This window comes from Furipterus horrens, unplaced genomic scaffold (assembly GCF_987537825.1).
Source record: "Furipterus horrens unplaced genomic scaffold, mFurHor1.1.pri manual_scaffold_3, whole genome shotgun sequence".
Lineage (NCBI taxonomy): Eukaryota > Metazoa > Chordata > Mammalia > Chiroptera > Furipteridae > Furipterus > Furipterus horrens.
In genome coordinates this window covers 64,749,491-64,772,360 of record NW_028327173.1, presented here as the reverse complement: position 1 = coordinate 64,772,360, position 22,870 = coordinate 64,749,491, and the positions used below count along the sequence as shown (strand labels likewise).

The following is a 22,870-nucleotide window of genomic DNA, read 5'->3' as shown; positions in this document are numbered from 1 at the left end:
CTTACTATCAGTATGGTTTTTTAGCCTTTTCTTCTTTTTCATAAAGCCAGGTTAAAGGATACATGGACCATGTTTTTACTTAATACTCAGTCTTCCAGAGAAGTTCCTTTTTCTCTGTTGCCTCTGAGACTTTATGATTTGCAATCACTGTTCAAGCATTATCACATTGTCTTTGCTTTCTGCACCTCTAGTACAAGGTCCTCAACCTTGTCTGTGCCCACTCGTCCTTCTCACCTGTAATAAACTTTTTTATGGGCTAAAGGCGTAAAATGTACCCTTGCAAGAATTGATGCAAGGTTGTTCTGGGAAATAGGATCTAGTCCAAAGATTGTAACTTCTTCTTGATCATAAGAATACAACATGTAGGTAGTCATAGGCAACACTTTTATCCAAGTCTTTCTCAACATTAAGCTTCTAAGAGAATTTCAGGTCCAAGAATTTAAAATAGTAGGTTTAATACTATAGTAAGCCAGGAAAGTTTCTACTTGTACAGGAATTTTCTCAGATAAAAGGTCTTATATTATATGTTGTGCTGGAAATAGGCTTTCTCCTGTAGGCAATGATCAAAGATTTTATAGCATGGGAATGAAATTATCAGAACTGTGTCTTTGACATACATGTAATAGGAGCAAAGGTAGATGAGGAAAGAGGGAGGAGTCACAAGACTACAGGCTATTTAAGAGAATAATACAAGGCCAGAGTATTAATGATGAGGTCCTGTGGCAATTAAGAGACATGTTGGCTTCAAGAAATAATTAGGAAATGTAAGTCACAGAACTTGAACTACGCAGTTCAGTTTATTCGGTTTGTGTGAGGGAGGAGTAAAAGACAATTTTAATATTTCTTGTTTGAATAGTTGGGTAGTATGTGGATCACTTTTCTAAAAACAGAATAAAAAGGGAAGATAATAGTACTCAGATGGATTAGATAATGCTTTGGCTTTGAATTCATTAGAGCTAAAGTGCCTGTAGCACATCCAGGAAATTAGTCTCCTAAGTGCATAGAAAACTGTAGGCCTGAAACTCAGAAGAAAAGAATGAACTCCGAGATACATGTTTGTAGTCATCCACATAGAGCTATCAGATGAAGCAATTCTAAGAGGTGAAATCATTTAAAGAGAGTTTATGGAAAAAGGTTTAAAAATACTAGACCTGGATACTCACTCTCAGAAGGCCACAGTCTCTGCCTCCAGTGCAATTTAAGTTTTAAATTGACAATATTAGAGCATTAAAATAAATATTTGGAACTGAATGAGAACAACTCACTATAAAAACTTGAGTGTTGCCCCTAAAGCAACACCTAGAATGAAATTCACAGACTTCTCTACAAAGCAAGAAAGATAAAAAATAAATAACCTATGCATAACACAAGGGTAGGGATTTGTTTCAAAAGGATAAAGAAATTGAAGGATAGACTGTTTTCTCTGTAAGTAGAAAATTAAATTCCAAAAGGAATGTGTGCGTGCAGAATGAAGGCGCTTGAGTTCTGTGGAGAGTAAGCAGGGGAATGACTGAGAACTAATACCATAGCTGTTATTATAAATCATGTTAAAAACTCGGCTGAGATTGAAAAGCCGTTTTCCCAAAATATGGCTACAGATTCCTGTAAATTTTATTGGAATTGGATTGCAAACTTTAGCCTGAATTTTCTGCTGGCAAAAACAATGAAACATGATCAATGATATGATTCTCTTCCCCTTTGGATAAAGACATATTAATTGTTCAAAAGTAGGGCCACAATTCATGGTATTGTGTGATTTCTGCCTGTAAGTATAGATTAATATCATAACACCAAAGTACAATTTAGTAGAAGTAATTACATTAAAGGCCAAAATGATGACACCTGAGTATATACTTCTGGGCTAGCTTTTGTTAATTATTGTATGATAAAATATTTCAGTTAACATCTGTAAATTTGAGATTAATATCTTCTAAATGAGAATTGTGAAATTAGCCTGAGTATCTTGAGCAGATTATTTGGTGTTTCTTTATTGTGAAAGATGTAATGTAATCATATATTTAATGTTATCTTTTTCTAAATGGCTTATCAGTTGTCCCAGAAACATTTGTTAAGCAATTTGTCTTTGCTTCAGTGATTTTAAAATGCAACCTCAATCATATTCTGAATTTCCATGGTTCTTGGGTCTATGTCTAGACTTTTTTTTCTTTTCCACTTGAGTGGTTGCCTGTTCCTGTACAAGTATCACATTGCTTTAATGATAGAAGTTGATGGTATTTTTAAACTTTATTGGGGAATAACTGGGAATATTGGCATATATAATTGCATATATTTAAAGTGTATATAATTTAATGATTTTACACATGCACACATTGTGTGATGGTTACAATAATGAAGATAATTAACACATTCATCACCTCACATATTTAACTTCAAAATTTTTTTGTGCTGAGAGTGCTTAAAATCTATTCTCAATGACTTTTAAGTATGTAGTATCATATTTTTACCTGTAGTCACCATGCTGTACATTAGATCCTCAGAACTGATTCTTCTCATAACTGATAAATTGTACCCTTTGACCTACATGACCCATTTCTCACTCACTCCCAGCCCCATTCTATTCTCTTTTCATATGAAATCAGCTTTTTAAAAAAGTTTTTTAGGTTTTACATATTTGATGACTTACAGTATTTGTCCTTCTCTGTCTGGTTTATTTCACTTAGTAGAATGCCTTCCACATTCATCCATGTTTTTACAATGGCAAAATTTCATTCTTTTAATGGCTGAATAATATTCCATTGTATATATACTACATTTTTTATGTTGAGGGACATTTAGGTTGTTTCCATATCTTGGCTATTGTGAATAATGCTGCTGTAAACTGGGGGGTGCAAATATATTATTGGGTTAATATTTTTGTTTTATTCAGATAAGTACACAGAAGTGGAATTGTTGGATCACATGGTAGTTCTATTTTAAATTTTTTGATGGTGATTCACATTGCCATGGACAGTGTACAAGTATTCCCAGCCATTGTAACAGGTATGAGGCGCTATCTCATTTTGGTTTTGATTTGCATTTACCTGATGATGAATGATATTGAGAACCTTTTCAGGTACTTGTTGGCCATCTGTGTATCTTCGTTGGAAATATATCTATTCAGATAGTCTGCCTATTTTTTAATCAGATTGGATTTGTTGCTTTGAGTTTTATGAGTTCTTTATTTTAGGAATTGACCTCTTATCAAATATATGGCTTGTAAATATTTTCTTCCATTCTGAAGGTTCCCTTTTCAATGTATTTATTGTGTCCTTTGCTTTACAGAACCTCTTTAGTTTGATGTAGTCCCCCTTGTTTATTTTAGCTTGTGCTGCCCATGTCTTATCCAGGAGATCATTGCCAAGACCAATGTCAAGGAGATATCTGCCCATTTCTTCTAGGAGTTTTATAGCTTCAGGTCTTATATTTAAGTATTTGAACAATTTGGAGTTAATTTTTGTGGGTGATGTAAGATAGTGGTCCAGTTTCATTCTTTGGCATGTGTATATTAATTTTCCTAACAGTTTATTGAAGAGACCCTTCCTTCCCCATTGTGTATTCTTGGAGCCCTTGTCAAAAATCAGTTAACTGTATATGCATGACGTTATATCTGAGCTCTCTATTCTGTTCCACTGATCTATAGCCAAAGCAATCCTGAGAAAGAAGAACAAAGTTGGAGGTGTCATCCTTTCTGAAACAAGATATATTACAAAGCCATAGTAATCAAAACAAAGTTTTCATACTTTAAAACTTTGTTTGTTGTGGTACTTTGGTATCATAAAATCATTGTACTTTATTATATACTTTCATTAGATTCCACATATGAGTAAAATTATACGGTATTTTTTTTTCTCTGACTGGCTTATTTCACTTAGCATAATGTTCTCCAGGTCCATCCATGATGTTGCAAAGGGTAAAATTCTCTTCTTTTTTACAGCCTAGTAGTATTCCTTTGTGTAAACACCCCATAGTTGTTTTGTCTATTCATCTATTGATAGACACTCAGGCTGCTTCCAAATCTTGCCTATTGTAAATAATGCTAAAATGAACACAGGGTTGCTTATAGTCTTTCAAATTAGTGTTTTGGGTTACTTCACATAAATTCCCAGAGGTGAAATTGCTGCATCATGAGGTAGTTCCATTTTTAATTTTTTGAGTTATCTTCATACTGCTTTCCACAGTGGCTGCACCAGTCTCCATTCCCACCAACAGTGCAAAAGGGTTTCCCTTTCTCCACACCCTCACCAACACTTGTTGTTTGTTCACTTATTGATGATAGCCAATTTGACAGATGTGAGGTAATATTTCATTGTGGCTTTGATTTGAATTTCTCTGATTAGTGACATTGAGCATCTTTTCATGTCTATTGGCCATCTGTATGTCCTCTTTGGAGAGGTGTCTATTCAGGTCCTTTGCCCACTTTTTAATTAGATTGTTTGTTTTTTTGCTGTCAAGTTTTATAATTTCTTTATAAATCTTGGATATTAACTGCGTATCAGTTGTATCAGCAAATAGGTTTTTCCATTCTGTGGGTTGTCTTTTTATTTTGCTGATGGTTTCCATTGCCGTACAAAAAGTTTTTAGTTTAACACAGTCCCATTTGTTTATTTTTCTATTGTTTCCATTGCCTGAGGAGATATATCAGAAAAAAAATATTGCTATGAGCAATGTTCCAGATTTTACTGCCCATGCTTTCTTCTAGGAATTTTATGATTTCGAGACTAACATTAAGTCTTTAATCCATTTTGAATTTATTCTTGTGTGTGGTGTAAGAAGGTGGTCCAGTTTCATTTTTCTGTACATATCCATCCAGTTTTCCCAACATCATTTATTAAATAAACTATCTGTAGCCCATTGTATGTCTTTGCTTCTTCTGTCAAATATTAATTGACTATAAAGGCATAGGTTTATTTCTGAGCTCTCTATTCTGTTCCATTGATCTATGTGTCTGTTTTTATGCCAGTACCATGCTGTTTTGATTACTATGACCTTATAATATAGTTTGATATTAGGTAGCATAATTCTTCCAACTTTGTTCTTCTTTTTTAAGATCAGTATTGATATTTGAGGTCTTTTGTGGTTCCATATAAATTTTTGAAATATATGTTCTAGTTCTGGGAAATACATCATTGATAGGAATTATGTAAAATCTATAGATTACTTTGGGTAGTATGGACATTTAATGATGTTAATTCTTCCTATCCATGAACACGGTATATACTTCCAGTTATTGATATCTTCTTCAGTCTCTCTCTTCAGTGTTTTATAATTTTCCAAGAACAGGTCTTTTGCGTTCCTGGTTTAATTTAGTTCTAGGTATTTTATTCTTTTTTAAAAATAATAATTTATTTATATGTTTGTTTATTTATGTAGTTTTAGAGAGAGGGGAAAGGAGAAAGAGAGGGAGAGAAACATCACTGTGTGGTTGCCTCTCACTCACGCCCCCAACTGGGGACCTGACGTGCAACCCAGTCTTGTGCCCTGACTGGGAATTGAACCAGCAACACTTGGCTTGCAGGCTGATGCTCAATCCACTGAGCGAAAGCAGCCAGGGCTTTTTATTCTTTTTGAAGCAATTGTGAAAGGGACTGTTTTCTTAATTTCCCTTTCTGAAAGTTCATTATTGACATATAAAATGCATTGATTTCTGGGTATTTATTTTTTATCTTGCTGCTTTACTGAATTCATTTATCAGTTGTAGTAGTTACTTGGTAGAATCTTTAGGGTTCTCTATGTACAGTATCATGTCATCTCCAATTAATGTTGGTTTTGCTTCTTTCGTTTCAATTTGGATGCCTTTTATTTCTTCTTCTTGTCTGATTGCTGTGGCTTGAACTTCCAGTACTATATTGAATAAGAGGTGAAAGTGGACATCCCTGTCTTGTTCCTTATCTTAAAGGGAATGCTTGCAATTTTTGCCAGTTGAGTATGATGCTGGCAGTGGGTTTGTCACATATGATCTTTATTATCATACATTTAGGTATGTTCTTTTGATTCCCACTTTGCTGAGAGTTTGTCACAAATGGGTGCTGGATTTTATCAAAAGCTTTTTCTACATCTATTGATATGATCATGTAGTTTTTGTCCTTCATTTTGTTTATGTGATATATCACATTTATTGATTTGAGAACAATGTACCAACCTTGCATCCTGGGAATAAATCCCATTTGATTGTGGTGTATGATCTTTTTGATGCATTCTTATCTTAGGTTTGCTAATATTTTGTTGAAGATTTTAGCATCTGTGTTCATCAGGGATATTGGCCTATAATTTTCTTTCTTTGTAGGATCTTTATCTACTTTTAGAATTAGGAAAACACTGGCCTTGTAAAATGAGCTTGGGAGTCTTCCTTCCTCTTTAATTTTTTGGGATAGTTTGAGAAGGAGAAGTGTTAGTTCTCAGAATATTTGGTAAAATTTGCCTCTGAAGCTATCCAGTCCAGGGCTTTGTTTGTTGGAAGTTTTTTTTTTTATTTCTATTTCAATTTCCCTAGGTGTAATCTGCAAATTCAGATCCCCTGATTCTTCCAGAGTTAGTTTTGGAAGATTGTGTATTTCTAGAAATTTATTCATTTCATCCAGTTTGTCTGATTTTTTGGCACTTAGCTGTACATAATATTTTCTTACAATCCTTTGTTTTTCTTTGGCATCACTTATTACTTCTCCTCTTTCATTTCTGATTTTATCTATTTGCGTCCTCTCTTTTTTTTCTCAATAAGTCTAGTTAAAAGTTTGTCAATCTTGTTTATCTTTTCAAAGAACCAGCTCTTGGATTCATTGATCTTTTAAATTTTTTTGATTCTATTTTATTTATTGCTTCTTTGATCTTCATTGTTTTCTTCCTCCTACTCACTTCGGGCTTTGTTGTAATCCTCTTAGCTCTTCTTTTTTCACTGATTTTCTTGCTGTACTTGCATACTTGTTTTCCATATAAACTTTACCATCAATTTATCCAGCTTCACATAAAAATTATATTGCCATTGTATCTGTTGGGTTTGACTTATATTTATAAATTTATTTAGGTAGCAATGACATTTTTATTATATTAAATTATCCTCTCCAAGAACAATGGATGTCTTTTATTTAAGTTTTTTTGTTTTTTAGAAATATTTTCATGTTTCCTCAGATAGTTTTTTATATATTTCTTATTAAGTTTGTTACAATTTAATTTTATGTTACTGTTGTAAATGGGATTTCCTCTACTATTATATTCTCTAACAGGTTTCTATATGTATAGAGTATTGATTTCTGAACATTAATTTTACACCCTGCTACCTTAATGGTTTCTTACCTTTAAGTTAGTTTCACCATTGATTTTTCTGAAGTTTTGTAGACATAGTCTCATATAATTTTCAAATAGAGATCATTTTTGTTCTTCTTTCTCAGTTTTCATATTTCTAATTTAATTTCCATGTCCAGGGCTGAGTAGTTTTCCATAGTGTAAATGTACCATAGCATTTTTACTCACTCATGATGAGTGCTTGGACTGCTTCTAAATCATGGCTGTTGTAAATAACACTGCATTGAACATAGGGGTGCTTCTATTCTTTTGAATTTGTGTTTTGGGCTTATTTGGATATATTCCAGAAGTGGAATCACTGGATCATAAGGCAGTTCTGTTTTTATTTTATTTTTTGAGGTAACTGCATACTGCTTTCCACACTGGCTGTACCAATCTGCACTCCCACCAACAATGCATGAGAGTTTCCTTTTCTTCACATCCTTGCCAACACTTGTTGTTTGTTGCTTTATTGATGATAGACATTTTGACAGGTGTGAGATGCTATCTCATTGTTTATTTCTTAGTAAGAACATATGGTAAATGGCATACAGGAATCATTTGTATTTCCTTAAGCATAGTAGTATCAGTTTTGAGCATTAACCCCATGCTTTCTCCCAATTCTGGCAGCATACCAATTTTAAATGTGATTGCAGGATAGTTAGGATGTTTGTTGATTTAGCTGTTAATATCTCTTTGCTACAGAGATTGCCAAATATTGAATTTTGGATGATATTCTTCATAAACAGGCCAATTGTCTACTACAAAAATGAGCTGAGATCAATCATCACAGAGATACCAAAAGTGGCCAGGCAGTGGGTCCTCTTTTTCCAGTAGGGTGGTCTCCATTAAAGACAAAGACCAAAGTTCATTTGGAGATTCTACTCACATCAAGCAAAGACATGCTTCTAAATGTCCATTTTAGCACCTCATTTGACTTAGAATAAGCCAGCCTGTGGCCAACTACATGAGTTGGGTAGATCTTAGTGCCAATGGGTTCTGTTCACTTAAATATATTACTTTTTTCTTATCTTTTTTTACTTTGGTTTGGTTGAATAATTTTATATTTTTAGCTATTATTCATAAAGTAGTTCTGAAAGAAAACACTTGATTAAATCAGTCAGTAAAAAATTTCCTATTGTATGTAAAGTTGTACCTAGTAAACCCTGTAGGATGGGTACAAAAAAATATTTTTTTCTGTATCTTGGGGAAATGTATAATCTAGCTGGGAAAACAAAGTATATACATATACTGTTAGACAATGGTAAAGGCATTATGTGAGAATTAAATAAGTAGTTATAGTTTGGTGTACATGGAGAAAAACATGAGGGGGGAGAATTAGGGAAGGGAGGTTTGAAAAGATGTGGATGAATAAATGGCAGGAAAAGGAGAGGGCCTTTCAGGCTGGGTGAATCACATGAGCAAAGCCTGGACATCTAGGTAATGTGCATGTTGGATTTACAGAACAGTGAATAAAACTTACTACCTGATATAGATTCCTTATATTGGTATGGAGTTGTACTACTTTGGTGCCAAATTGCATAAGACCTTTGATTACAAGCTATGTCAGAGGCAGAACATTCAGAAGCTCAATAGTCAGGACTAATATCATAATCCTTATATTTTGAAAAAATATGAATCCTGCCCCCTCACATCCCGAGTGAACTAGTCAAAGTTTTATTGATTTGCCTGGTTTCTTCTCATAGTGCTCACAAATTTCTATCCTTTTATACCTAGTCTAAGTGGGAGTCTCTCTAAGGGAATGGAATCTTCTGCCTACCCAAGATGAATCTTAGTACTATTAGTTACTAATACTGATTACTCAATACCTCTGTTACAGTGATGTGGGCCTCAGATGAGGAAAGCTTTCCACCTAGAGGGTAATTAGTTACATGTAAGGCAACTGTCTTTGAATATTCCTTGTAATTTCTGTTCCTGGTACTTGGCCTAGAGCCATTTCCCACAGTTACTCATCTTAACAGACAATAAAGAACCATTTATTGCCTGGCTGGCTATATAGTTTGGTTAACATGTTCATTGTATATTCCCATGGACTTTTCTCAGGTCTAGTTAATCATCTCGTAAGGCCCTCATATTCCCAGTACCAGAAAGCTATGTCTCTATCAGTATCACATCCTCATTGCCAGAATGGCCAGAAGATGTGAAGGATCTGAGAGGTTTTTCTCCTATTTGCTGGACAACAATTTAGCCTGACAGTTTCACAGATTCTGGTAGAAGACATGAGACTCCTGGAACAGAGACGAAAGACAGGCTATCTTACTCAGCTATAGCAGTTTCCAGACTTTGAATGTTTTCGCACTGATTCTCTGAACCTCAATTCCCATGGGGTAATGTGAAGAAAGCTAGATGACATTTGCATGGGAAATGGATTACATTACATTAGAGGATCTTTGAGCTTAAGAAAACTGAATATTTTATAATGTGTTCCAGAAAGAGACATAATTATATGGACAGTAAGCATCCCTGCTTTTTGCGACAGAGGGAGACACTATCTGTTACTTTGTTATACAAAAACCCCTGAAAAGGCTATATTCCCTAGACTGATCAGGGAATCATTTTGTGAGTTATATAATGTCTAATCACAATGCTGTACACCTGAAACTAATATAATATAGTGTATCAACTGTAATTGAAAAATACATTTTAAAAATTGGAAAAAGTCCCTGAAAAGACATCATTTGCATAATGTACATAAATGCAGAGGACTGTGGACTGCAACAAGTTAAACCTTGGTGGTATAAAGATGGGTAAGGTAATTCATTTTCTTTCATGAGCTTACCTTTTATTGGAAAAAAAAGGCATACCTTTAATTACGATATAGTGCAATTAGTACTAAATAATCATATTACTAGTTCTGTAGAAATATAAAAGAACAAGCTACTGGTTCTGAGTAAGGGGAGCTGGGAAAGACTTCACAGATCATGTTACCTTTGAGTTGGTAACAAATTGTATGATGAAGGAACTTGGGACAAAGAGTTAAGGAAGACTTCTAAGAATTCTGGTTATCTGAGCAAAGACATGAAATATTAGGAACCTATCAAATGGAAAGGACATTGCAGCACAGACGTATGAGGAAGCAACATATATTTAAGGAATAGTTTGTTGTTTTAGTTGTTCATTTTAATTAAAGTGACAGAAACATAACTCAAACTGTTTTAAGCAAAAAAAAAAAAAAAAAAGAAAAGAAATCAAGATTGGCTAATATAATCAGGAAGCCCAGCAGTGCATGTGCCTAGAGGTTGGCTGCATGCAGGAGCTGAACTAATATAATTAAGACACTCTCCATCTTACTTATCTTTGTTGGCTTTGTTCATAGGAATACATTGTGGAAAGATGGTCCTTGGCAACTCTAGGCTTCTATTGCCCTTAGAATTAGCAATCTTAGTAAAAAGAAAGCATTATGTTTTTTATACCTCAAGAAAAATCTTTAAAGTGGACTCCAGCCAACCTGGCTTGGGTTACATGATCATATGTAAATCATCCACAACTGCCGTGGGACAGAATGCTGTAACTGGCAAGCTTTGGGTTATTTACCTATCCCTGGAAGCTAGGACAGGGACTAGAAACACATGAACTGCACATGGGAGAGAGTAGTTTCACAAAGGGATGGTGAGTAGGTTTTTTAAAAATGCCCTCTACCAGTTGCATCTTTGTTGTCCTCTCTACATTTATCCTTCTGCCCTTCTATGCAGCATTTTAAAGTATATTTTATTGATTATGTTGTTACAGTACTCCCAATTTTTTTTCCCTTTGCTCCCCTCTGCCCAGTACCTCCCTTCCCCCAGCAATCCCACCCACCTTAGTTCATGTCCATGGGTCGTGCATATAAGTTCTTTGGCTTTACCCTTTCCAATATTATTATTCTTCTGTTTTGTTTTGTACCGACCAATTATGCTTCTTAATCCCTGCACCATTTCCCCATTTCTCCCCCTTCCCAGTTGATAACCCTCCAAAATAACCCTATACCTATGATTCTGTTCCTATCTGGTTTGCTTAGTTGGATTTTGTTTTTACTTTTTAGAGTCAGTTGTTGATAGTTGTGAGTTTGTGGGCATTTTAATGTTCATAGTTTTGATCTTCTTTTTCTTAAATTAAACCCTTTAACATTTCATACAATAATGGCTTGGTGATAATGAACTCTTTTGGCTTTTCATTGTCTGGGAAGTACTTCATCTGCCCTTCCATTCTAAATGATAGCTTTGCTGGATAGAGTAATCTTGGTTGTAGGTCCTTGCTTTTCATCACACCGAACACTTCTTGCCAGTCCCTTCCAGCCTGCAAAGTTTCTTTTGAGAAATTAGCTGTTAGTCTAATAGGCACCTTTTTGTAGGTAACACTCTGCTTTTCTCTTGCTGCTTTTAGGATTCTCTCTTTATCTTGAACCTTTGGCATTTTAATTATGGTGTGTCTTGGTGTGGTCCTCTTTGGGTCTAGCTTGTTTGGGACTCTCTGTGCTTCCTGGACTTGTATGTCTATTTTCTTCACCAAATTTGGGAAGTCTTTCTTCGTTATTTTTTCACGTAAGCTTTCAATTTCTTGCTCTTCCTCTTCTCCTTCTGGCATCCCTATGATTTGGATGTTGGCATGTTTAAAGTTGTCCCAGAGGTTCCTAATCCTATCCTCATTTTTTTCAATTCTTGTTTCCTCATTCTGTACTGGTTGACTGTTTTTTTATTCCTTATATTCCAAATCATTGATCTGAACCCCAGTTTCCTTCCCTTCCTCATTGGTTTTGTGTGGGTTTTCCTTTGTTTCACTTAGCATAGCCTTCACTTCTTCCCTTATGCATTTGCCATACTCAAGCATATCTGTCGAGCCTATGAGCACCTTTATCACCAGTGTTTTGAATTCTGCATCTATTAGGTTGGCTATCTCCCCATCTGTTAGATTGGCTATTTCCTGGTCACTTAGTTCTCCCACTGGGCCATACTTCTTTGTCTCCTCATCTTGACAAGTTCCTGTATTTGTTTGCCTCTGTATCTTAGGTAGAGCTGTTGCTCCTGTTATGTTGTAAGGGGCGGAACGTTAGGAATTCAGTATAGGGTGACCCATTTCACTATGTTGTGGCACTGAATGTGGGGGAGGGGTCTGAGAAGGAACAATGCAGCTTGCTCAGCACTGGCCCCTTTTCCAGGCACTTCTCCTACTTTCGAATGAGACTGGCGCCTCTCTAGCTCTTGCTCTGGCTGTTGTTCCCAGAGTGGATGGGTCTTTGGATGTTCTAGGACTGTGAGGGACCCTTAAACAAGCAGACTCTGCTGAGAGACTGGCAGTTTCTTCCTTTACCCCAACCCCCACTGTTTTGCATAGTCAGAAGCAATGAGGCTTAATTTTGCCTGGCACTGGGACCATTAGTTGCGTGATCTGGTCAGGAGCTAGGAACACTCCCTAGGTGTCCCCCCTGACTTTTTAAAAGGAGTGACTATGCTTTCCGTTGGCCTGCCACTGGCCTGCCACTACTGCTGCTGCTGCTGCCACCACCGCACCATGTCCTCTCTGCCCCAGCTTCACCCCTCCTACCTGTCTGGATGAGTATTTCTTCTTTATATCTTTGTTTTTTGGACTTCCATGCACCTTGATTTTCTGGAACTTCTGGTTGTGTCTAGTTTTGAGGTAGTTGTATTCCTTCTTAGTTGTGGAGGAAGACCCAGTGTGTCTGTCTAGGCCTCCATCTTGGCCAGAAGTCTGATACAGTTTTTAAAATGACCTCTGGTGACATAATGCAGCTGCCCACACAGTTGAAAATGCACTCTACTTCTGCAAAGGAAGATAACCCAATGTATTGGTCAATTATTGCATATGGTTCCAAGACCAGGTTCTTGGAAAAAGGTGCATTGTTCTCAGTGAGGCCTAGATATAGGTCTACATCTCCACTAACTAGTATATAATTTTGGAAGGAAAAGAAGATAGCCACAATATTTATGGGAAACAACATAGAGTGGCCCAGGCTCCTGTCTGTGCATTTAGGACTGGCAATTGGTACATGCCAGTTCCTCATAACAAGATAAATCAGCTTTTTAACATCTCTTAACTTCCCACTCCCTGGCACAAACACACACTCACTGAAAGGGGGAGAATCTGAGTTAGTTTCCAGAATATACATTTTATGAAGCCAGGGAATATTTTTGTTCTCTAGTGTGTATATATATATTCAGTGCCAAGAACCATGCAAAATAATTTGAAATGAATCAAAATATAGACACCAAGTTCCTAAAATGATACTTATCCAAAGGTAAGCATCAAATCATTGTCATGTTATTACCTTCAAAATAATTTAAAATCTGAGCTTTGCTGATTTTTATCGGTGGATGAGTTCTCTGAGGATCTTAATTCGTTGCTAACTATTGTCTTCAAAAAGCAAGTAATTACCCAAAACACCCAAAACCAATTACCTTTTTGTTTGACAGTTTTATTGAGATGTAATTTATATGTAACAAATTGAATATATTTATACAATTTGATAGTTTTTGACATGTAGAACTCATGAAAACATCACCAAAGTCACAATAGTGAACACAGTCATCAAAGCACAAAATTTCTTTGTTCACTTTTCCAATCTTTCCTTTCTATTCTTCTTGTTTCTCCCCTCCCCAGTCTACTACTGATCTTTTTGTCACTTTAGGTCATCCAAACCTAAGTATCAAATAATGGTCAAAATAGTTTACTTAAAAATTATAAATTTCATGTAGCTTTGTGTGGATTTCAGTAAAATAAAAGTGGACCTGGTGATTGACTTTGTACGTTCTCTTAAAAGTGACTTCAAACATACTATGAATACTATTTTTAAAAGTCTTATTTAATACAAAGAGTATATGCTTGTACCATATGGAATTTTATTGTCGTGTTGTGGATTTTCTCTGCAGAGTTTTTATGATGAACACATACGTAGAATTCAGCTGTGCCATATTTACTGTGCAAATAAATAGAATTATAAAAAGGGAAGATATATGAATAGCAATAAATCATTTGCAAAGATTTTCAACAATATCTCAACAAAAAATCTGTTTTTTAGATCTAAAACAGCAAAAGAGAGTTAAAGAGAACCAGATACCTAGATAAAGTCTTCATTTTGCACTTATTTTTTCAGAAGCTCACATTTTCTTTTATGGCTTTCTCTGAAGATAGAACAGTTTCTTAATTTGCAGTTGCACATTTCATTGTGCTAAAGTTTAGTTTCTGTAGTTTGGGAAAGTGAATTTATTTATTTTACCCTTTTAATTTTTTTGGCATTAACTTTTGGATGGATTATTCTCACTCAGAAATGGTAATTTTAATCTTTTTAAAAATTATTACTTTCCTTCTTGGACTTACCATATTACTGACATGGTATGGACTTTTACAAATGCTAAAGAACAACCTCCTGTGGTTGTTTTTTGGTATCTCATACTGAATTCTCCCCTACAGATCCTCTCTCCCTCTGGATGCATTCTTTCTTGTTTGCATATGTGAAATGTCAATCCTATATATAGAAGCTATGTTGGTGACTTTTGTTTTTTTAGTTTGTTTTCTTAGACAAAGGTTAATATTTGAAACTGCATGAGTAAAAGTAAAATTGTTCAATTTGCCTTTAATTTGGTCATCTATTCAGAACATCAAATATTTATTGAATGTGCTATATTCCCACCACCAGATAAGGCTTTGCATAACTTTGCTCTCTAGGAAATCATAATTTGTATGTTTCCCTATCTTAAATGATTTATTAATTTAACCTTTTCACGATATGACTTTTTCCCTAAAGGTTATATTTAGCTCTACTTTGTTAACACTTATAATCTACTCCAAAGATACCTTAAGTCAACTCATACTGAGTTCTTGCATATCCACAATGGATATAAAAGTGAATTAAAATTAGAAAATTTTCATAAGAGTTAAATGGCCTAAATGCCACTTTTATCTATAACAACCATGTATTTTAAAGCTACCTTGTAAAATATCAAAACGTTTAAGTTTTCCAAAATGTTTCTTTTCAACGTATTGGTATAACTGAACATATTATTACCACTCCAAAATAATTTAAAATCTGAACTTCACTGGTTTTCTCTGGGGTAAAGTTCAATGAATAAATTTTATTTTCTCTCTGAAGGTCTTTAAATTGTTGAAAACTGTTACCTACCAAAAACAAATGATTATCTGAAGCACCCAATACCAATTACTCTTTTTATAGCTTTATTGAGGTACAGTTGACTTATTATCATAGTTATATTATAAAATAATAAGATGAATATATTTAAATTGTGAAATTTATAATTTTTCATGTATGTATAAACCATTACCAAGATCAAGATGGTGAACATATCTGCCTTTTCAGGCTACCACTTATCTGCTTTTTGTCACAACAGATTAATTTGCATTTTTCTGAAGTTTTATTTAAATAAACTCATATAATGTATAATCCTTTATTATGTGAGTCCTTTTATTTAGCATAATGCATTTGAGATTTTTCCAGATTGCCACATTCAGGTTGTTTTCATTTTACTGATAGAGCATTATTACTTTATTCATTGGGTTTATTTATTTTGTGGATTGTTTATCCATTTGAACCATTTTTTTAACCAAAGGGACTGTAAATCTCAGTAGAAAGTAGAGACTGTATCACTCCTATTGAGGAACTATGTATGCCATACAGCATTACCTACTTACTTTATTAGGACATTGTAGCTTCCAAACTTCTGAATACTGCCAGAATAAGAATAACAGTATTTTACTTTTATAGTTTCCCAGGAAACTAATGGAATCTGCTAATGCTTTTGGTTCCCATGTTTTGCTTTTAACAAATGAGTGTGAATTAGTCTCCAGCCTTTAGCAATTAGGGAATAATAAAACATTGTTTTTACTGGAGAGAATGTTGAGTCACTCTTCTCTGTGCAGTAAACAGATGTGAAGGGTCCCAAAACAGAAGACACATCTTTACTTGTTTAGGTTTCTACTTCATTTTTTACTCCTCACCCAAAGACATGTTTATTGATATTTATAGAGAAAGGAAGGGAGAGACAGAGAGAGAAACATTGATGTGAGAGAGAAACATTGATATAGAAAGAAACCTCAATTGGTTGCCTCCTGCATGCGCCCCGACCAGGGATCAAACCTGCAATCTAGGTATGTGCCCTGACCTGGAATAGAACCCACAACCTTTTGGTGTATGGGATGATGCTCCAACCAGCTGAACCACCAGCCAGGGATAGTTTCTACTTCTTGATAAAAATTAATGATTAAATTATTTCTGGTTAGAAGGAGCCAGCTTCAGGATATAAAATCAATGCACAAAGATCAGTTGTGTTTCCATATACTATAATGAACTATCAGAATGAGAAATTAAAAAAACAATCTTTACAACTGCATCAAAAAGAATATAATGCCTAGAGATAAATTTAACCATGGAGGTGAAAACCTCTATACTGAAATCTATAACATTGATGGAAGAAAAAGAAGACACTTATAAATGGTAAGATATTCCATACTTATGGATTACAAGAATTAATATTGTTAAAATGTCCATAATACCCAAAGTAATATATAGATTTAAGATAATCCCTATGAGAATCCCAATGTTATTTTTCAGAAAAATAAGACAAACAATTCTAAAATTTATATGGAACCATAAATGGCTCCAAACAGACACAGCAATCTTGAGAAAGAAGAACAAAGCTAAAGGCATATGCTTCCTGGTTTGAAACTAGATTATAAAGATATATTAAATTGAACAGTATGGTATCAGCATAAAAGCAGACACATAGATTATGGAACAGAATAGAAAGCCCAGAAATAAACCCGCTATATATGGTCAATTATTCTATGACAGAGGAGCCAGGAATATTCAATGGGGGAAAAGATAGTCTCCCCAATAAATGGTGTTGGCAAAACCGGACAGTCACATACAAAAAAAAATTGAAGCTGGACCCCCTATTTTATACCATACAGGCATACCTCATGTTATGTACCTCGCCTTATTGGGCTTTGAAGATATAGTGGTTTTTACAAATTGAAGTTTCATGGCAACCCTGCATATAGCAAGTCTCAATACTTCAAACTTTTTCATTATTATATTTGTTAATGTTATCTGTGGTTGGTGGTCTTTGATATTACTGTTGTAACTGCTTTGGTGCGCCACAAACTACACATATATAAGATGGAGAACTTAATTGATAAATGTGTGTGTTCAGACTGCTCCGCTGACTGGCATTCCCAAGTCTCTTTCCCTTTCCTCAGACCTCTTTATTCCCTGAGACACAATAATATTGAAATAGGCAAATTAATAACTCTACAATGGCTTCTATGTGTTCGAGTGAGAGGAAGAGTCACGCATCTCTCACTTTAAATCAAAAGCTAGAAATGATTGAGCTTATTGAGGAAGGCATGTCAAAAGATGAGATAGATCCAAAGCTAGGCCTCTTGTACCAAACTGTTAGCAAATTGTGAATACAAAGGAAAAGTTCTCAAAGGGAATTAAAAGTGCTAGTCCAGTAAACTCATGAATGATAAGAAAGTTAAACAGCTGTATTGGTGATATGGAGAAACTTTTAGTGGTCTGGGTAGAAGATCAAACCAGCTACAACATTCCCTTAAACAAAGCCTAATCCAGAGCAAGCCTAATTCTCTCCAATGCTCTGAAGGCTGAGCATGCTGAGGAGGCTGCAGAAGAAAAATTTGAAGCTAGCAGAGGCTGGTTATGAGGTTATGTCTATGGGCCATCTGTATGTTCTCTTTGGAGAAGTGTCTATTCAGGTCCTTTGCCCATTTTTTAATTGGGTTGTTTGTCTTCCTGGTGTTGAATCATATGAATTCTTTATATACTTGGGGGATCAAACCGTCATCTCATGTATCATTGGCAAATATGGTCTCCCATATTGTTGGTTTCCTTTTCATTTTGATGATGGTTTCTTTAGCTGAGCAGAAGCATTTTGGTTTGATGTAGTCCCATTTGTTTATTCTTTCCATTATTTCCCTTGCCATAGGAGATATATCAGCAAAAATATTTGCTACAAGGGATATCTGAAATTTTCCTGCCTATGTTTTCCTCTAGGACTTTTATGGTGTCATGATTTATATTAAAGTCTTTTATCCATTTCAGTTTTATTCTGGTGTATGGTATGAGATGGTGGTCTAGTTTCATTTTTTTACATGTACCAGTCCAGTTCTCCCAACATCATTTATTGAAGAGGCTATCTTTACTTCATTGTATGCTCATGCCCCCTTTGTCAAATATTAATTGACCGCAAACCCCAAATATTTGACAAAGGGATTTACTGAATATTTTAAGCTCATTATTGAGATCTATTTCTCAGAAAAAAAGTTTTTAAAAAAATATGACTGCTCATTGACAATGCAGCTACCTACCCTAGAGCTCTAATGGAGATGTCCAATGAAATTAATATTGTTTTATGCCTGCTAACACAACATCCATTCTGCAGCCCATGGATCAAGGAGTAATTTCCACTTTCAAGTCTTAATATATAAGAAATATATTTTTAATGCTGTAGCTGCTGTAGAGAGTGATCTCTCTGATGGATCTGGGCAAAGTAAACTGGAAACCATCTGGAAATGATTCACCATTCCAGATGCCATTAAGACCATTCATAATTCATGGGAAAAGGTCAAAATATCAATGGTAAAAAGAGTTTTGAAGAAGTTGATTCCAACCCTCATGTATGACTTTGAGGGATTAGACCAATAGAAGAAGTAACTGCAGATGTGGTAGAAATATCAAGATAACTAGAATTAAAAGTGGACCTGAAGATGTGACTGCATTGCTATGATAAAAAATTCATTGTTATGAATTTCATGTTAAACCTTTGACAGATGAGGAGTTCATTCTTATGAGTGAGCAAAGAACGTGGTTTCTAGAGGTGGAATATACTCCTAGTGAAGAACCTGTAAAGATTGTTGAAATGGCAACAAAAAATTTAGAATGTTACATAAACTTAAGTTAATAAAGCAATGACATACAACTCAATAGAGAAAATAAATTAAATATTATTGAAAAATATAAAATAAAATATTACTCAGTCTTTAAAAAGAGGGAAATCATACCATTGTGACAACATGGATACACCTTGAAGATATGCTAAGTTGAATGTGTCAAACAGAGAAAGACAAATACTGTATGACATCATTTACATGTGGAATCTAAAAAGAACAAAAGAAAAACAAAACTTTTAAATACAAAGAACAAATTGGTAGTTCCTCTTTTTTCTTATGGTTTATCACTCAAGTGTGCATCTTTTTAAAAACGTAGTTTTGGCTTGTTTGTTTTATTACTATATCTTTCAATCTACACATTCTCTTTCTGTTCCCTTTTTCCTTCCTTATAATTTAGTTGTTGAAGATCCTCAGACATTTAACTTGTAAAGTTTCCTGCAGCCTGGATTTTACTGATTATAGTCTTATACTGTAGTTACATGTTTCTTTGTCCTATTTCCTGGAATTGATAGTCACATACAGAGGCCTGGCTATATTCAGTTTTGTTTTGTTTGTTTTTGGCAAGACTATTGGTGGTATTGTGTTCTTTCATCATGAAACACATAATGTCTATTTTTCTCTTCTTTGTGTGATGGAAGTAATAGTTGGTTACTGAACTACCTAGATCCACTAGATCATTTAGGGGATTGCAAAATGGTGATATTCTTGCTCTATCATATCTTATATTTATTGGCTGGAATGCATTCCTTCATCTACTGTTTGATTAGTAGTGGTACAATATGTATAGTAAAGATAGAATAAATGCTTGATTCTTCACTTGTAAAATAGTAAGTTGGATCCTTTTCATCCTCTAAACTTACAGTTTTTTTCTTGTATAATTATGAACTTATGAATTTAAACATTTGATGTTTTAATCCATTGCAATTCTTATTGAACTCCATATTATTCCATATCTGGACAGTGGGATCCTCTCCAAGCTCCCAAAGTTTTTTTGGCAGGACTCTAGATACCTTTCTTGCTTTCTGGTATGACACGGTGTGCCAAGCTCATTTGAAGGTTGGACAGAAATCACAAATTTATCTATGAAGATGCTCTGAATCAGTGGTTGTAAAACAGTACCATAGGGCTAAAAGTAGCCAACAAACATGTTGTCCTTTTTTTTTTTTTTTCCAAAAGAAACAAGTCAGTCATACAACAATAACAGAAATCCATTTTTTAGCCCTTACTATGGGCCAGGTGTTGTACTAGTTACTGGAAATATGGTTGTGAATAAGACATGAAACTGCTCTCAAGAAGTTTACAGTCTTTCAGTTGAAGAAAGATAAGGGAGAATTATTTAAGGCAGAGAAGGCAAAGGTGAACCTGATTTCCTTTAATTAGAAAAGCAGTGAGCAAGTCTGTATTAAACATATTCTATCCCAAACTTTCAGAAATTTGATTCTGTAATCAGTCTTTTTGTTACCACTGCCTTTTTACTGCCAGAAATGTTCCCAAGTAATTTTTTTCCACAGAATCTAGGTTTTAAATTGGAGTCAAGGCATTTTGTCCTAATCCAGACTGGATGAGTCAGTATCCTTTCTTTTGATTTTTCTTCGCAACACACGTATTTCAGAATCAACATTGCTATTCCGTTTTACTTGTGGGAATAATTTTTATTACCATCATATTTAAATCTCCACTGAACTACCTTTTACCTGGCATTCATATTTAATTGGAACCTTCTTTACTTTCAAAGATGCTGATTCTTGAACTTGTCTTACTTTGTAGTCCTAAGACCAGGTACACAGGAAACACAGAAACAGCTTTATCTGTGACAAAATTAATACAAGTAAAATTACAGTCAGTAACTTATCATCATTATTGAAACTGGTCACAATGAATAACAATCTAACTCATTATTTCAGAAAGAATATGAATCTAATTATTTCAGAATAACATTCTAGGCCTTTCCCCAGCATAGAGTTTACTTAACATACTATAGTACATTGCTATTTCTTGAGCCAACTATTTTAGACTACTAGAGTATCATTTCCAGAAAGGTAAAATTATGATTCTCAGGAAAATATAAAGCAAACATGGGCCAAATATTTTTTTCAACTCATTAATTAATGATGGTAGCAGTAAGAGATTAAGAAGAATTCAAAGAGCATTTGAGGAGATCAGTATTTATAGACATCTATGGGAATGTTAGAACAAGATAGTTGAGTTATATACAAAACTTGCTTTTTTTCCAAGTTGTAGATGATTTTTGAATGAGACTCCCACTCTCTTAGCCTGGATTAGAGGATTGTTCATGAATCCCTGATGAAACAAGCTCTCTTTTAGTACACTTTGTAAGTTTAGTATTCCAGTGTTAAACAACTGCCTAATGTTCTTTAATATTGAGTTTTTTGAGGAGTACAGATTGCTTTAACTGGGCAAGAGAGAAAGCTAAAAGGGATTTTTATATGCTTAATAGATTTAAAGCAACTTGCAATGGGATAAACTTTTCATTTTTATGTTCCCTAGGGTTTTCCAGGTGATATTGGGATTCCTGGACAAAATGGACCTGAAGGATCGAAGGTAAAAAAAAGTATGATAGGTATAGTTTTCTTATCTCACATTTCAATGAATTGATTAAAAAATTTTTTTAAGGAAAACAGAATATTTCTGGATATTTTTGAGCTATCTCAGAAACATTTAATAAACTTTGTACATCTTGTTTCAAAATAATCAGAAAATAGTTTGCATGTCTGGTTCCTTTGGTGCCCTTTGTTAAGTTAGAGTATGTCATCTAATCTTTTCAGTTCAGGTAATTGAAAACTATTTTTATGGTTTGATTTGGACTTAGATTAGGATGACAGTGACATAAATCACTAAAAAAAGTATTTTCTTGAAGAGATGAAAAAATCCTAAGAAATCATAGCATACAGTAAATGGATGAGAGTGCTCTGACCACTAAATACTTTAGTGCCCATAAAGTACCCACTGATTAAAGTAAAGAAAGCCTATAGTGTGCTGGAACTTACATAGCACAAACCACCTTTAAGAAACCTAAGCATTTTAAACTTCCTTTATTGTTATTGTGAATATATACACAACCAAATTTTAAATACCAAGGGCTTTTCAGGAAGGCTGACATAGAATGAACATTTTAAGCAAAAAAAAAAAAAGAAAAGAAAAATGTGTTGTGAAAATAAAGACATAGAAAGATGAAAAAGCCTGAAGTTTGAAGAATTATAAGGTCATGAAATACAGCTACTGTAGAAGGTTATCATTATGAGTAGAGAGGAAGTGATATGAGATTAATATGTAAAGAATATCAATAGAGCTAGAATAGTCCCCCATTGTCCAATTTTGCTTTCTGCAGGTTTAGTTACCCAAGGTCAACCAAGGTCCAGAAATATCAAATGGAAAGTTATAGAAATAAACAGTCCATAAATTTAAATTGCACAATGTTCTGATTAGTGTGGTGAAATCTTATGTGGTCCTTCTCTGTGACACCAAGGAAAGGAATCATCCTGTTGTCCAAAGCATCCACACTGTATAGGCTGCTCGCCTGTTAGTCACTTAGTAGTCATCTTGGTTCAGTCTGACTGTGGCAGGATTGCAGCGTTTATGTTCAAGTGACTCTTAATAATAGTTGCAAAGTGCAAGAGTAGTGATGCTGGCAATTTGG

The 22,870-nt window shown here is 34.5% G+C and overlaps 1 protein-coding gene across 1 annotated transcript in view; it reads left to right on the top strand.

Moving 5' to 3' along the window:
• The window catches only part of COL24A1 (collagen type XXIV alpha 1 chain), a 295,110-nt gene that overhangs the window by 100,192 nt on the left and 172,048 nt on the right, over positions 1-22,870 (top strand). The window contains exon 19 of the mRNA XM_090268285.1: positions 21,721-21,774. Within this exon, the coding sequence (XP_090124411.1) occupies positions 21,721-21,774 (54 nt within the window). The remainder of the gene's footprint in view (positions 1-21,720; positions 21,775-22,870) is intronic.